Source organism: Lygodium microphyllum, chromosome 7 (genome assembly GCF_053477565.2).
Source record: "Lygodium microphyllum isolate KBCC chromosome 7, Lygodium_microphyllum_v1.1.10, whole genome shotgun sequence".
Lineage (NCBI taxonomy): Eukaryota > Viridiplantae > Streptophyta > Polypodiopsida > Schizaeales > Lygodiaceae > Lygodium > Lygodium microphyllum.
The window spans coordinates 87179744-87194446 of record NC_141141.1 but is presented as its reverse complement, the minus strand read 5'-3'; the positions used below and the strand labels follow the sequence as shown (position 1 = coordinate 87194446).

The following is a 14703-nucleotide window of genomic DNA, read 5'->3' as shown; positions in this document are numbered from 1 at the left end:
TTTCCTATCCATGGTCAACCAGCAAACAAGAATTTGTACAGTTTTCTTAATCCTATATGCATTGCAAAGTCATATATCATGCTTGTCTTGTTCTGCTAGGTCTGAAAATTTCTTTGCAGTCCAAGGAGAAGATGGACCATGTATCTTGCATCTTTTTAGCAGTTTATCTGTAGTTACTGATAGATAAAGGGGTTTAAACACTTGGTATATCAATGCTTCTATAACGTGCTGCTGATATAGAGCAGGCAGTTTTTCTGCAAATGTTTGTTAGTGAGCTTCATTGTAGAACATTGCCACTGTAATATCTGCACCATGTTAGTCATTATAGAAGATCCTAGGGTGGGTTTGGTCTGTCAGTGTGAATCTATTGTGGGAATCTTGGTTGGTTGTCCTTAATCCTGATATTTGTGAATGACAAAGTACTGCTGTGACCAGCAGCGGGGGAGGTGTAAGGGTTTTTCCCTCATTTTTCATGGTTGAATGCTTTGGTACATGTATTGAAGGTTAACTATGAAGTATGGTGTGCTTGAGGTCAGTGATGTTTTGATATTTTCTTGGCACATTGCTAAACCTATCAGGTTTTAGGCGCTTTTAACTTAACTACGAGTTCTCATTTGGATTGCAGCTGCTTTTCCGTTTAAATCGCCCGGTAGAGGTGGCTGCTCGAGGATTTTCATTCATTCTCTCGTTTTCAAAAGTTCTTTCTGATAAGGAGGTGGAAGTCTAACTGCACCCAACCTTCTTTTAGTGTAGTTCAAAATAGAAAATCATAATGGGGGTCTCTTTGAGCATTGGATAACATCTTTCAGCAGGAAAATTATGTAATTTGCACCGTACAAATATGGAAAGTGCCTCTGTTTGCATGTCACACATTGCACTTAGTTACAAGCCAAGCATCATTAAATGATTTGTTACTTCACTTGCTTACAAATCTACTTGACCATGGAGGCAGAGAAGCTTGCCATTCTGCTTAAGGGATGTGTGGGTCATATCTGCATGCTTGGTGCTCGTCAGAGAGACTGTTGAGAGGTTCAACTCAAGGATGGGAACGCTGGAACTTGAAAAAGATTTCTATCGGCTGCAAGGAGACTTGTACTCATTAGCAAGAACAAAGGTCAGTTTTTACTGGTTTTTGGCAGTTAGCTTTGAGTAGAAGTTGGTCCTTCAGGCAAAGTTATCGACTTGCTATGGTATTTGACTCAAGTCTGAATGGATTAAACAAATGAGCAAGGTAAAAAGGCCTCACAACTCAAATCAATATAATTTTGTTTTTTTAACCCAGGTGTTTATTAGTATAGTATCTTTTCTTGAAAACACAAAATCAGCACGGTAGAGTGGTTGCTTTGAAAAAACAAAGGCTTGGAACTTTGATCTCACACCACATTCTAACAATGATATCTGAATTGACACATGACACATTGGTCAGACTTATCCAAGCCTCCAAGAGGCACACAAGAAGCTGAACACCTGTAAACACTGTTTTACAAGTGATTAACATGCTGGTGGCTTGGGTGTCCCTACTTGCATTTGGTCACAATAATGTGTTAGCGGAGCTTGTCCATGTAGATTGGATTTCATGTTTCATGGTATCAAACAATTGCTCTCTACCACATGCCATGGAAAATGTGCAAAACCACCAGAATCTTAAAGGGCCATGAGGGTTCATGCTCGATGGGTTGAGTTTCCTCTTGAATAGGGTAGTATTAGATGCTACTAGTCACAGGTGGACATTGAAGGCATGTGCAAGCAAGTGGTGGATATGGTGAAAAACTCTTGCCTAGTACATGTGCTTGGGATATTGGCACTTGTTCATCTCAAGTTGGCGGAGGTGCAATGGAAAGACCTGATAGAATGCAATGTGCAAAGCAGATAAATTAACGGTGGTGCAAAACTTGCATGCAATCTCCTCGTAGTCATGTTGGCAAAAAGAGCTTTGGAAGCTGTCCCTTGATGGCCATGGCAAACCTTTGTTGATAAAGACAATGGAGTACTAATAGAACCATAGAACTTTAGAAATGTGAAGTGTTGTTTGTTAATCTATGAATGAAAGAGAATAAGTTGATATACTGCTGTAGCCAAAGGCGCATTGCTTGAAGTAGCAATGGTGTCCGAGGCAGTTGAAGGCATGCAATACAAAAGTACCTTGTCGAAATTGGCACGCAGCTTGAGTTGATTGAACTTGGTGAGCATGCATCGCTGTTCAATTTTGCATGTAGTCTATGATTATGAGATGCAATGTTGAAGCAAGTTGCAAACATACAGGTTCATCATCTTCATCATGCGGCATCCAGCTCTGGGCTGGTTGGTTGGTCTTGGCATCTGCCAAAGTATGACATTGTCCTCCAGCATCTCTCAGTTTTCTCCATTGAGAGACAATGTCTGCTGGACAGCCCTCCACTACTTGAGCATCCTTTATATCACACTGCATGTACTTGGTTTGTTCATTGCAATTATTTATTCATTAAGTGCATTATCATTTCATCCATTCTTTTGTTAGTTGCATTGAGTCATATGCTCTACACATTATGTTAGTCATAGGGTTCTCATTTGTGGTGCTAGAAATTCCGATTCTTAGGGTTCATTTCCTGACACACGCATGCTGTTTTCATAGGTGATGGGACGGGTTTTAACCTCGACACCAACACCCTACTAGAGTCGACCCACTTTGGTGGTGAAAAGGGTCAAACTTGACCCATGGGCTATTGACAGCCATGTGAGGAATAGTACCATATTTGGTTAGTGATATGTGTGAAAACACTTAGGACCACTAGGCACTTTTCTCCCTCCCATGAATCATTGACAATCATGTTAGTTGTGGCACTTGTTGCCCCCACATTATGAGCTGTTTTGTCACTAGAATGTTACTATATTTCCGTATTGATGTGTGTGATATTGGAAAATGATAGTCAACTATGGAGGAGAGAAAAGAGAAACAATGAGTGTGCTGAAGCAAAATAGTAGAGTGTACTTATTGAATTGAAAGAATGAGAATGAAAGGTACAAGATAGGTCTAAGATAGACCTAGCTCTAACTCAACTAGAGTTAACTGAATCTAAAACTAACTCTAAGAGTGGTGACACAACTTATAACTTTAGTTGTGTTCACACTAAGAACTGTAAAGGAACTGAAGACTAAAACATTGGGCATTGCCCATAGAATTGGCAAATTCTAACACCCCCTGCAGTGCCAATGTGGTACAGGAATGATCAATCACCAAGGGGTAGCAAGTTTGAGGACTTGTGAAAAGTCTACAACATTTTTCTATGTATGAACATACATCAAGCTGATCTCTCTTGCATAGCATCTCTCTCTGACACAATGGCAATGCACCTCAATATGTTTTGTGCGAGTGTGAAACATAGGATTTCGTGCCACTGCAATAGTACCTTGACCATCTGAAAGAATGGGTGTAGGACTCTCCAATGATAAATGTAGATCAGCCAACAATTTGCATAACCATACACATTCCACTGTTGTCGTGAAGGTTGCCTTGAACACAACCTCACAGAACGAGGTAGCCACTATAGGTTGTTTCTTGCTTAGCCATAAAGTCAATGAACGGCCCAGAAAGAAACAATGTCCACTAGTAGATTGCCTAGTGTTTGCATCACCAGCCCAATTTGAGTCATTGTAAGCCTATAATTGCAAGTCTTTCTCGTGGAAAATAATAATGTATGTGATTGAGTACCTTGCAAGTATCTAAAAATCCACTTAACAACTTGCCAATGTATGGTCCGTGGGCTATGCATATACTTGCTCACTTGAGATATTGTATATTGAATGTCAGGGCGTGTGTTTCAAAGATAAATAAGAGTCAACAACTTGGCTGTAAATTGCAACATTAGACATCTCTTCACCATCATGCATAGATAGCGTTAAGCGTGGTTTCATAGGAGTGCACATAGGTTTGCAATCTTGCATATTAAACCTATGTAACAACTTATCCACATATTGTAACTATGACATGATGATAACATACTGATTTTGGGTGAATTGAATCCGCAAATAATAGTGTAGACAGTCCATATTTGACATAGCAAATGCATTTTTCAATTCAACCTTGAAATTTGCAATTCATGCTTCTGAAGGTCGAGTGAGCAGCATGTCATCTACATAAAGAATGATAATCAGCAAGTCTCCCCCTTCATTCTTAATGTATAGAGTGGGAGCAATTGGACTATTTTTGAACCCTTTGCTGGCCAAATATGCATTAATTTTAGAGTACCATGCACAAGGAAGTCGTTTGAGACCATAAAGAGCTTTTTTTAGCTTGCATACCATGTGCTCTTTCCCCTTAACCACAAACCTTGGAGATTGTGACACATAAACGTCCTCATGCAAATCCCCATTCAAGAATGCTGTCTTAATGTTCAACTGATGTACCTTTCAACCATAATTTGTAGCCATAGCAATTACATATCTCACCATATTCATATGGGGTGTAGGAGCAAAAGTCTCTTCATAATCTATGCCTTTCTTTTGTGCATAGCCTTTTGCTACCAACCGTGCTTTGTATCTGTCAATGGTACTATCAGCCTTGCGCTTGAGTTTAAAAACCCATTTTGTGCCAATGGCCTTCATGCCAAGTGGTAAATCCACAAGATCCTATGTAGAGTTAGTGGCAATAGAGTCTAACTCATCCTGCATGGCTTGCATCCAATATACATATTGCTGAGCTTTGTCCAAGGAAGTAGGCTCATCATCATCCAACAGTGAGCTAATAAATACATGCTCATCACAATCATCTACTTCCGTAAAATCAGCCAAATGGGCTCCCCTTACATCATATGTTACATGTCTAGCAGCCCTACTAGTGCATTGAGCTAAAGGAGCATCCATTTTACTCTCCTGGAGAGTTTGTAACAGTCATCTTGGGATTGCTTTTGTTGCATTTACACTAGCCCTCTCGTGCTATACTGCATCTTCCACTGCGTGTGGCAAACTGTCATCAATACCATGCTGTTTAGGTGCATAGAGTGCAGCAATAGCTTACTTTATTATGTTTGTTTGGCCATTTACACTAGGCACGGACTCCAAAGAAAGTGGCAAGAGACTCTCAGAGACATCACCAATGTCATGGGCGGCTGGCATTTGAAACTTATCATGAGAAAATGCAGGATTTTCAGCAAATATAACATTTCTATTGACAAGAACTTTCTTTGTGCGTGGGCCATACAAGGGATAGCCCTTGCTTTCCAAACTGTAGCCAATAAATATGGATTTATTGTCAGAGTGCAGCGATGCGGAAGCGTGGGACCAAGACTGAGAGAGAGAGTGAACGCATAGAGAAGAGAGAGAGAGAAAGAGACAGTGGACGATGAAGATCTGCTGTATAAAGTGTGCTGTATACAAAGATATGCAGATATGTACATGGGTGCAGTGCGCGGGACTACGTGTCTCCACCTCGACGATGCAACCTGCTGTTCACCTCGAAGTACGTTGCAGTCTGCATGATCTCCAGCCTGTAATATGCAAACAGAAAGTGTGGAAGACTGTGCAGAATATCGGCTATAAATAGCCAGAAATAATGCGCCCAAAAAAGCAGGTTGTAGCCGACTGATCAGTCCGACTGGAGTGCCACGTATCAGTCCGACTAGACCAGACTCTGATAATCGCTAACATCCCCTCTCAGGGTCTAGGTGGGGCAGAAGCCTGAGGAATCTGGCATGTCTTCGAAGTAGCGCCTGGGGAAGCGCCTTCGTAAACAAATATGCAAGATTGTTCTCCGTCTTGCAGTACTCCACAATGATGGTCTCATCTAGAAGATTCTCTTTGATCAAGTGGTATTTGATCTCTATGTGCTTCGTCCGGGCATGGAAAACAGGATTCCGTGCCAAGGCAATGCAACTCTCATTGTCACATTGGAGAAAAGTAGGACGAGTCTGGGGGCAACCAAGCTCCTCCAACAATCTCCGAAGCCACACAGCCTCACATGTGGTGGAAGACGTGGCCCGATACTCTGCCTCAGTAGACGAAAGGGCTACCGTGGGCTGCTTCTTGCTACTCCAAGAGATAATACCTTCACCCAAGGTAAAACAGTAGCCTGTAGTAGACCGCCTGTGGTTCACATCGCCAGCCCAATCCGAGTCGCTCCAACCTGCAAGTACAAGATCTGAACCATCTATGCTTGTTGGATAATGAATCCCTAAGTCAGATATCCCCCGCAAATACCGAAGTATCCTTTGGGCAGCCTGCCAATGCACCGTCTGAGGTTCACTCATGAACCTGGCCAAGAGACCAACAACAAAACAAAGATCAACATGAGTGTTGAGGAGCCAAAATCAATGATCCAATCAACTGACGATAGCGGGAAGCATCTGCCAAGAGAGAATCTGAATGTGAAGTGGCCTTCCAGTTCGGATCCATAGGAGTAGAAATGGTCCGACAATCCTCCATCGCAAAAGAAACCAAGAGCTCCTATACATATCTTTGCTGAGAGATGAAAAGCCCCCGTTGAGATTGATAAATCTCACGGCCCAAGAAGAAGTGGAGTAGACCCAAGGTCGTCATCTCGAACGCCTGATGTAAAGATGCCTTCGTCTCCTTGACCTTCTATGCATGATCACTTGTGACAATCAAATCGTCAATATACAACACAAAAAGCACACAACCAGCCTCGGAAGTGTGTACATAAGCTGCGGATCGGCCTTGGAATGCCGATATCCCAACTGTGACTGAAGGAACGAGTCAATCTTCTCGTTCCATGCACGCGGAGCCTGCTTGAGGCCATACAAGGCCTTCTTCAACTTGTAGACTTGCCCATCTAAAGATCCAAAGCCAAGAGGCTGCTCGACATAGATCTTCTCCTTCAAATCACCATTGAGGAAGGCCGACTTCACATCCAACTGATAGACAGGCCATCGCCGATGGCCAGTCAAGGCAAGAACAGCTCGAATAGTCGCCATACGAGCAGTGGGGGCAAAAGTGTCATAACAATCAATCCCTGGGTGCTGTGCAAAACCTTTAGCAACAAGACGAGCCTTGTGCTTGTCCAAAGAACCATCGCTAAGGTACTTGGTCTTAAAGACCCATTTGACGCCAATCACCTTCTTATTCGAGGGGCGAGGTACGAGATACCAAGTGCCATTCCTCTCAATAGCCTCCAACTCGGCTTCCATAGCTTTCTTCCATGGTGTGGACTATAAAGCTTCCTTCACGGAGGTGGGCTCTCGATCTTGCATAACACAGGTCATCAAACAATAGTTAGAGCAAACAAGCTACGTAGAATGTGCCTGGTGCCTCCGTAACCGCCGTGGACCATCCTGCGGTCCCTACTCCTCAGGGACCCCATCAATCCTTGAATCTCGGAGTGTGTCATGGGCCCAACGAGGAGGAGGCCGGCTCTCCTCGTCTCTCTCCATCAGTTGAAGACTCTGGGATATCCACCAGTGGTAACTCCTTCGGGGTGACCGGTGGAATAGTAGACTCTGTATCGGAAACAGAATCGGAACCTAAAGGCGCTAGCTCCAAAGGAATTGTCTCGGGAGCCCAACTCTCCCCTGCATCTCCAAGAACGGGATGCTCCTCACCCGCTGCTATGGCCGGAACCTCCAGGAACCGCACATCTCGACTTGTGTATACATCCCGCTTGACGGGATCATACAAACGATAGCCTTGGGACTGAGAGCTGTAGCCAACAAACACCTATCTTCGGAAAGCCACTTCAAACTTATCACGATGAGTCTTGGGAATGTGAATATAGGCATCATATCCGAAAACCCTAAAATAAGAAACATCGGGCTTAGTCCCAAAAAAAGGCTCAAAAGGTGTCATCCCATCAACGGCTGAAGTGGGGGATCGGTTAAGGATGTGGACTGCAGTAGCCACAGCCTCGGTCCACAGAAACTGAGGTGTTTGTCGGTGCTCCATCATGGTGTGCGCCATCTCGATCACACTTCGGTTCTTTCATTCAAGAATGCCATTTTCTTGAGGAGTGTTGGTGTTAGCAAACTCTTGGTGAATATCTTTATCTGCACAAAAACGAGCAAACTCATTAGAAACAAATTCACCACCCTTGTCGGATCGCAAGGTCTTCAATCGCTGGCCCGATCGGTTCTCCTTAAAGAGAATCCAATCCTTGAAGTGGGAGAAAGCTTCCGACTTCGACGCCAAGAAATAGGCCCAAGTCATCCTGCTGTAGTCATCTACGATCAACATGAAGTATGAGCTCCCTTTTAAGGACTTGTTCCGCATAGGGCCACAAAGATCCGTAGATACAAGCTCCATCGGGGAAGTAGACCGCCGCAAAGCTTTGTTGGGAATCGCATCCCTATGCTGCTTCCCACGAATGCAGGAGACGCATGGCTGCTGGCTCAACACTATGTCTGGCAATCCTCGAACAAGCTATCCACGTGACGCCCTCCGAAGATAATCATAGTTGAGGTGACCAAACCGAGCATGCCATAGCTCTGACTGTGTCTGAGAGGTAAGAAGAAGAGTAGGGAGAGCGGTAGAAGACGTCAATTTTTAGATGCCGTTCTTCTCATATCCTGATGAGAGAACCTTCCTCGATGCACGATCAAGGACTCGCAACGAATCACTGTCAAACTCCACCAAAAGTCCAAGTGAACAAATCTTATGAACCGAAAGTAGATGATACCCTAAACCCGGCACATGCAAGACCTCTGAGGTATGGGTACCACCACGTCCATCTGGCATAAGCTGCATCTCACCCCGTCCTGCAATAGACACCGAAGCGCTATCTCCAATGAGAATCTGCCCACGCGAAGGTCGCAACTGGGCAACACCAACTGATGAAGGAGTCATGTGCCGGGAGGCATCACTGTCAATGATCCACTCTCGAGCCTGGGGAGCTGTCATCGCAGCATCAGAAGCCTTCGGGGTAGAGTCCTCAATGACTGCTAGATGAAGAAACGCAACTGATGAGGGTGCAGCCACCGCTCCAGAATCCTTCATGTGCTTCTTGTTGGTGTCCTTCTTATCTTTGTCGGGGCAATCCTTCTTCCAATGGCCGGTCTTTCCACAAATATGGCATGTGGATTCTTTGTCCTTGTCCTTCTTTGACTTGTTGTCCTCCTTCTTCTTCTTTTGGTCCTTCCCCTTCTTCTGAGAGGCTTGACCTGTCAAGGCTTCCGACTTGGAAGCATGTTGTCTTTTCAGTTGTTCCTCTTGGTCCAAGACCATAGGAACCAACTCTTCCCATCGAAGAGTAGACTCATGTCCCAAAGCAATAAGGGCGGAGTAAAAAGTACCGAATCGTGGCGACAACTGGGACAAGAGTGTGATCGCCATGTCTTCGGAGGAAATCGGCTTCCCCGCATTCTGAACTTGGATCTGAAGCTGTCTAAGCTTGTTATGTGCTCCCGCAACGAAGAAGACTTGTTCACGGACAAGGTCCGCATCTGCACCTCCAAAGAAACCCGCTTCATAAGGGTCATCCGGTTATATATCTGATCAAGCTCCAGCCATATCTCCCGAGCCACCCTCAAGTCCTCGATGTGGGCTATCATGGCTGTAGTACAAGACAACAAAAGAAAAGAACGAATCCGGGCATTCAGTTTGTCCCAGTGAGACTGTGCCTTGGCCAACTCTATACGAGCATCGGAAGAGAGTTTGGACTCATCTCTCACCGAGGGCCGGTCGATCTCCTCCTGTACAAGCTCCGCCAAATCGTAAGACTCAAGGATGGCCAACATCATCACACGCCAGATGCTGTAATTGTCGCTATCGAGCTTTTGATTTGCGGGAAGAACCGGTAAGACAGGCACCTTCTGATCCATGATCATCTGGAACTCCAAGTCAATCTTTGTAGACATCTTCACCTGTAATGCCTTCACAAACGCAAAAGCAGCCCCCTCTGACTGTGAAAACGCAGCCTGCTAGGGCTCTTTCTTCCGCGTCCCGAACCTTCTTCACCCACGGGAGGCGATGAAAAAGTAAAACGTGCACTTGAAGGCTGAAAACTCAGTCTTCCTCCTCTTCAAATAGCAGTAAACAGTAGCAAATCCACCAATTGGACTCCTTTCCCACGCGCCCACGCTCGCTTCAGCCTTGTTTTGATGCGCAGCCCTCCCGCTCGCCCTCGAACGCTGGAAATGCAGCCTTGTGTCGCGATGGAATCTCCTCTTCAGGTAGGTTCTTCACTCAGTCAGCCCTTCTTCACTGCTCTGATACCATGTCAGAGTGCAGTGATGCGGAAGCGTGGGACCAAGACTGAGAGAGAGAGTGAACGCAGAGAGAAGAGAGAGAGAGAAAGAGACAGTGGAAGATGAAGATCTGTTGTATAAAGTGTGCTGTATACAAAGATATGCAGATATGTACACGGGCGCAGTGCGCGGGACTGCGTGTCTCCACCTCGACGATGCAACCTGCTGTTCATCTCGAAGTACGTTGCAGTCCGCACGATCTCCAGCTTGTAATCTGCAAACAGAAAGTGTGGAAGACTGTGCAGAATATCAGCTATAAATAGCCAGAAATAATGTGCCCAAAAAAGCAGGTCGGCCGATTGGCAGTCCGACTGGACTGCCACGTGTCGGTCCGACCAGACCAGACTCTGATAATCGCTAACATTTATAGCCTTGTCATCAAGCTTCCCATGAAGCTTTTTTGGAACATGTGCATAGGCAATGCAACCAAACACTTGATAGTAGTCAACCTTTGGTTTCTTGCCATGCCAAGCTTCAAAGTGGGTGATCATCTTTACTACCTTAGTGGGTGCACGATTCAACACATGATTTGCATACTAAAGGCCTTCTAACAAAAATTTAGGAGGCATCCCCTTGCTTTTGAGCATACAACGAGTCATCTCCATAAGAGTGCAATTCTTCCTTTCAGTAGCACCATTCTGTTGAGGAGTCATTCTAATAGTGGCTTGATGCGTAATGCCATGATTAAGCAAATATGTCTCAAAAGCGTGAGACATTCTCTATAAGAGTGCGATTCTTCATTTCAACAACACCATTCTACTAAGGAGTCATTCTAATAGTGGCTTGATGCCTAATGCCATGATCAAGCAAATATGTCTCAAAAGCATGAAACATGTACTCCCCCCCTCTATCAGTGCGAAGTGTTTGCACTTTCAACCTAGTTTCAGCCTTAAGCTTTGCAACAAGATGTTTAAAATGCATAACATATCAGATTTTACTTTTAGCCTATACACCCATGTATACTGACAGTAGTCATCAATAAATGTAACAAAGTAAAGATGATCTCCAAGTGCACGTGTCCTCATGGGACCACAAACATCAGAGAATAAGCTGCAATTTCTGGACGGTATGCGTTGCACCATCCTTTTTGAAGACAAATGTGTGCATCTTGCCCAAAATACATCCCTCGCATGCATGAGGAGGTGGAGTCTCCACTGGAGGCAAGACATCTATCATATGACACCTTTGAAGGGTCAGCAAACTCCCAAAACTCATGTTCATAGCGGGCATGCCATAGCTCTGCATTCTGCATAGCGGGCGAGAGTAGTGGCTGCTAGAGCATTATGAGATTGTGCATTATAGGTATCCACAAAAAACTAACCCTTATAGAGGGTCCGAGACAGCTTGAGTGCATAATCCATCTCCCTGTCTTTGAAAATGCATTTGTCATCCTCAAAGATGACGTGAATGCCATGCTTGTTAAAAGCAGAGATAGACAACAAGTTCTTTGTAACGCCAGACACAGACAAGACATCTAGAAAGCATGAAGTCAGAACCATCTATAGCAGTAATAGTGACTGTCCCAATGCCACAAACATTATAATTGCTGTTGTTCGCACATGTAACACGCTTCCCAGTAGGGGTTGAATGCAAAGAGGAAAACAAACACTTCCTAGAAGTGATGTGCTATGAAGCTCCATTGGAAAAATACCATGTTTGTTGCGTTTCAGCAGCATCAAATGTTGAATCAACCATTGAAGAATCATAACTATAAGTCAGAAATGCACATTGCATAGTCCTCCTGCACAAAGTTGGTTGAAGCATTACCATCAGTAGATTTGTGGTGATGTCTCTTGGACAGCCAAACCAGAGTCATTTTTCTTCTCTTTGGCTAATCTCTTAGGGCGTTCATTAATATAGTGACCTGCCTTCTTGCAATAATGGTATTTCTCCTTCTTTTTAGACATTTCTATGTCTTCGATAGCCTTATTTGATGGCTGTCCAGCATCACCCTTTCGTTGTTTTTTTGCATTTTGCTCGACTTTTCCTTTGGCTTTGAACTTAGAAAGTATAGCTACATCTTCTGAATGCAATGCAATATTCTTCTGAGTCAGTTCCTCTTGCAACAAGAGGCCTTTCAACTCCCCAAAAACAACATCAAAGAGGTGTAGAAACCAAGATACAACTCTGGAAGAGAATTCAATGTGATGTTTACCAATTCAACATCTTGAATGATTTCATCCACATTAAGCAGCTACTCGCATAAATCTTGCATGCGAGTAAGGTGATTTGTCAAGCTATCACTCTCATCCAGATAAGATATTTCGCATCCCTATGTGTTGCAAACATACACTCAAGCACATCCCATATTGATTTTGAGGTCTTACAAGACCAGATGTGTGGAATGATCGATCTTTTCATTGACAAGGCAATCAAAGAAAGTACCTGTGCATCTTTTGAGTCCCATATGCTTTGATCCTCCGTAGGAGGGGGAGGAGGGGCAATAGCACTACTAGATTGTCCTCTAGCGTTATGCTAAGGTGTTTGAGGTGCAAGGTCTCTTGGTCGTTGCAAATCACTTGTAAAATAGTCCCACAAGTTCTTTGCTACAAGAAGGTTGCGAACCATAAAACTCCACAATGGGTAGTTTGATCCATCAAGCTTGTCCTCTTGAGTGAGGACACCAAGGATGTTGCTCTGATCATTAGTCCCCGACGTGCCATGCTATTAATAATGGACAAAAATCTGCAGCCAAATACTTTCTTGCCGAAGTATTGATTGTACTCCTTAGAGTACCGAAAATCCACTCAAGATTATGCAACAAGTACCAAAGTGTGTCCAACCCAAATCATCACTTAGCCAAGAAGTAACAACAATGCACTGTTGTACATACAAATTACAGCAACTTAATGTCAATTCTTACCAAAATTTATTGAAAATTTTTAAAATTTTCTGCTCAATCTGACACTAACAGCAATTAAATGCTGTTGTATTGCTTGTTTTTTGCCTTGGAATGTGTGTCAGCAAAAGCCCCAAATTTCTTCCTAAAATTTCAAAGAAATTGAAGGAATTTATACCTTACAGCTTGAATTTTTGCGGTAATGTCACCTCGGGGTGTGTGCCAATAGCAAACAACACTTGGAATTTGCATCGTGATGTGTACTGGAGCCTCTAGGACAAAAAGCCCCAAATTTCTTGCACAAATGTCGATGAAATTGTGCAATGTCTGCATTTCCAATGAAATGAAGATTCGCATGTGGGACTGCAAATTGGCCAAAAGCCCCCAAAATTTTTAGTAGGAATGTCAAAGAAATCATGAAATTTCTTCGAATTGGTTGTTAGTTTGAACTTCGGGAGTGGAAAAAAATCTAAAAGTGAAAATTAGGGTTTTTGCACTTTTTAGGGTTTGCAGAAAATTGCAGGCAGGTTTGAGAATATGGTGGGCAGAGGTGAGAAAATAAGGGACAGAGCTGAAAATAGCAGTAGCTTCTCCAAAACAATAGCTCCTTGGCCTACGTGTAGGCTGCATACAAGATTGCGTGTAGGACTGCGGATTGAAAACAACAGTATCTCGTCCTTTTTGTCAGAGCTAGTTCTGATAGCAACACGACCTTAGGCGGGGTGGCACTAGTTGACGGTGGCTGAAGTGAATCCACGCGTAAAACCTCGCTCTGATACCAAATGCTGGAAAATGACAGCTAGATATGGAAGAGAGAAGAGAGACAATGAGAGTGTGTTGAAGCAAAAGAGTAGAGTGTACTTGCTAAAGTGACAGAATTTGAATGAAAGGTACAAGATAGGTCTAAGATAGACCTAGCTCTAACTCAACTAGAGTTAATTGACTCTAAGTCTAACTCTAAGAGTGGTGACACAACTTATAGCTTTAGTTGTGTTCACACTAAGAACTGAAAAAGAACTAAAGGCTAAAACATTGGCTTTTGCCTATAGAATTGGCAAATTCTAATATGTGAACACACTTAGAGACCACTAGGACACTTTTTTCCCTCTCTAGGAGGAGGGTTTTCTCTCCTAGCCTTCTATATATATACTTAGTTCACTAAATCTTCTTTATTGATACCTCTCAATATACTTTGGGTTGTGCTCTCTCAATCTCCCGATCCTAGACCTATTTGTCAGAAGTGGTGCAGCAATGGAAGCGTGAAGAATATGGTGAAATAAATGCTGAAACACAAGACAGAAGAAAGAATGAACACAGTAGACAGATGAGAACTCAGATGTATGCTCGGGAAATGGAATCCATATCGAACACGAGACAGCAGCATACAACGGTGAGTCACTGGCTGCGTGGGCTCCTCAGCACTGGCTCCTCTCTCCCAGAAGGATCTCCACTAATGGCTGAAGTACAAAAGACTGTGGAGGAGGAGCCCTATAAATAGCCACAAAAAGTGGGGAGCATAAAATGCAGTCGGCCAGCATTTAATGCTGGTCGGCCAGCAACAAATGCTAAATAATACATCATAAATGGCCACTAAAATGTGCCATAAAATACTGCATAAAATGCCCAGCCTCTAACACAGACTCACACCATGAGTTGACTAATATCTGCTAACACCCTCTCTCAGATCATGTGTGATCG

General features: G+C 43.7%; 1 protein-coding gene across 2 annotated transcripts in view; it reads left to right on the top strand.

Moving 5' to 3' along the window:
- Nucleotides 1–14703, top strand: part of CLUB (TRAPP II complex TRAPPC10/CLUB) — a 163450-nt gene that overhangs the window by 76593 nt on the left and 72154 nt on the right. For both annotated transcript variants that reach the window (XR_015691343.1, XM_087681576.1), the window contains exons 7-8: nt 626–715; nt 953–1114. Coding sequence is in view for 1 of the 2 variants with exons in the window: in XM_087681576.1 (XP_087537702.1) it covers nt 626–715; nt 953–1114 (252 nt within the window). In the remaining variant the exon portion in view is untranslated. The remainder of the gene's footprint in view (nt 1–625; nt 716–952; nt 1115–14703) is intronic.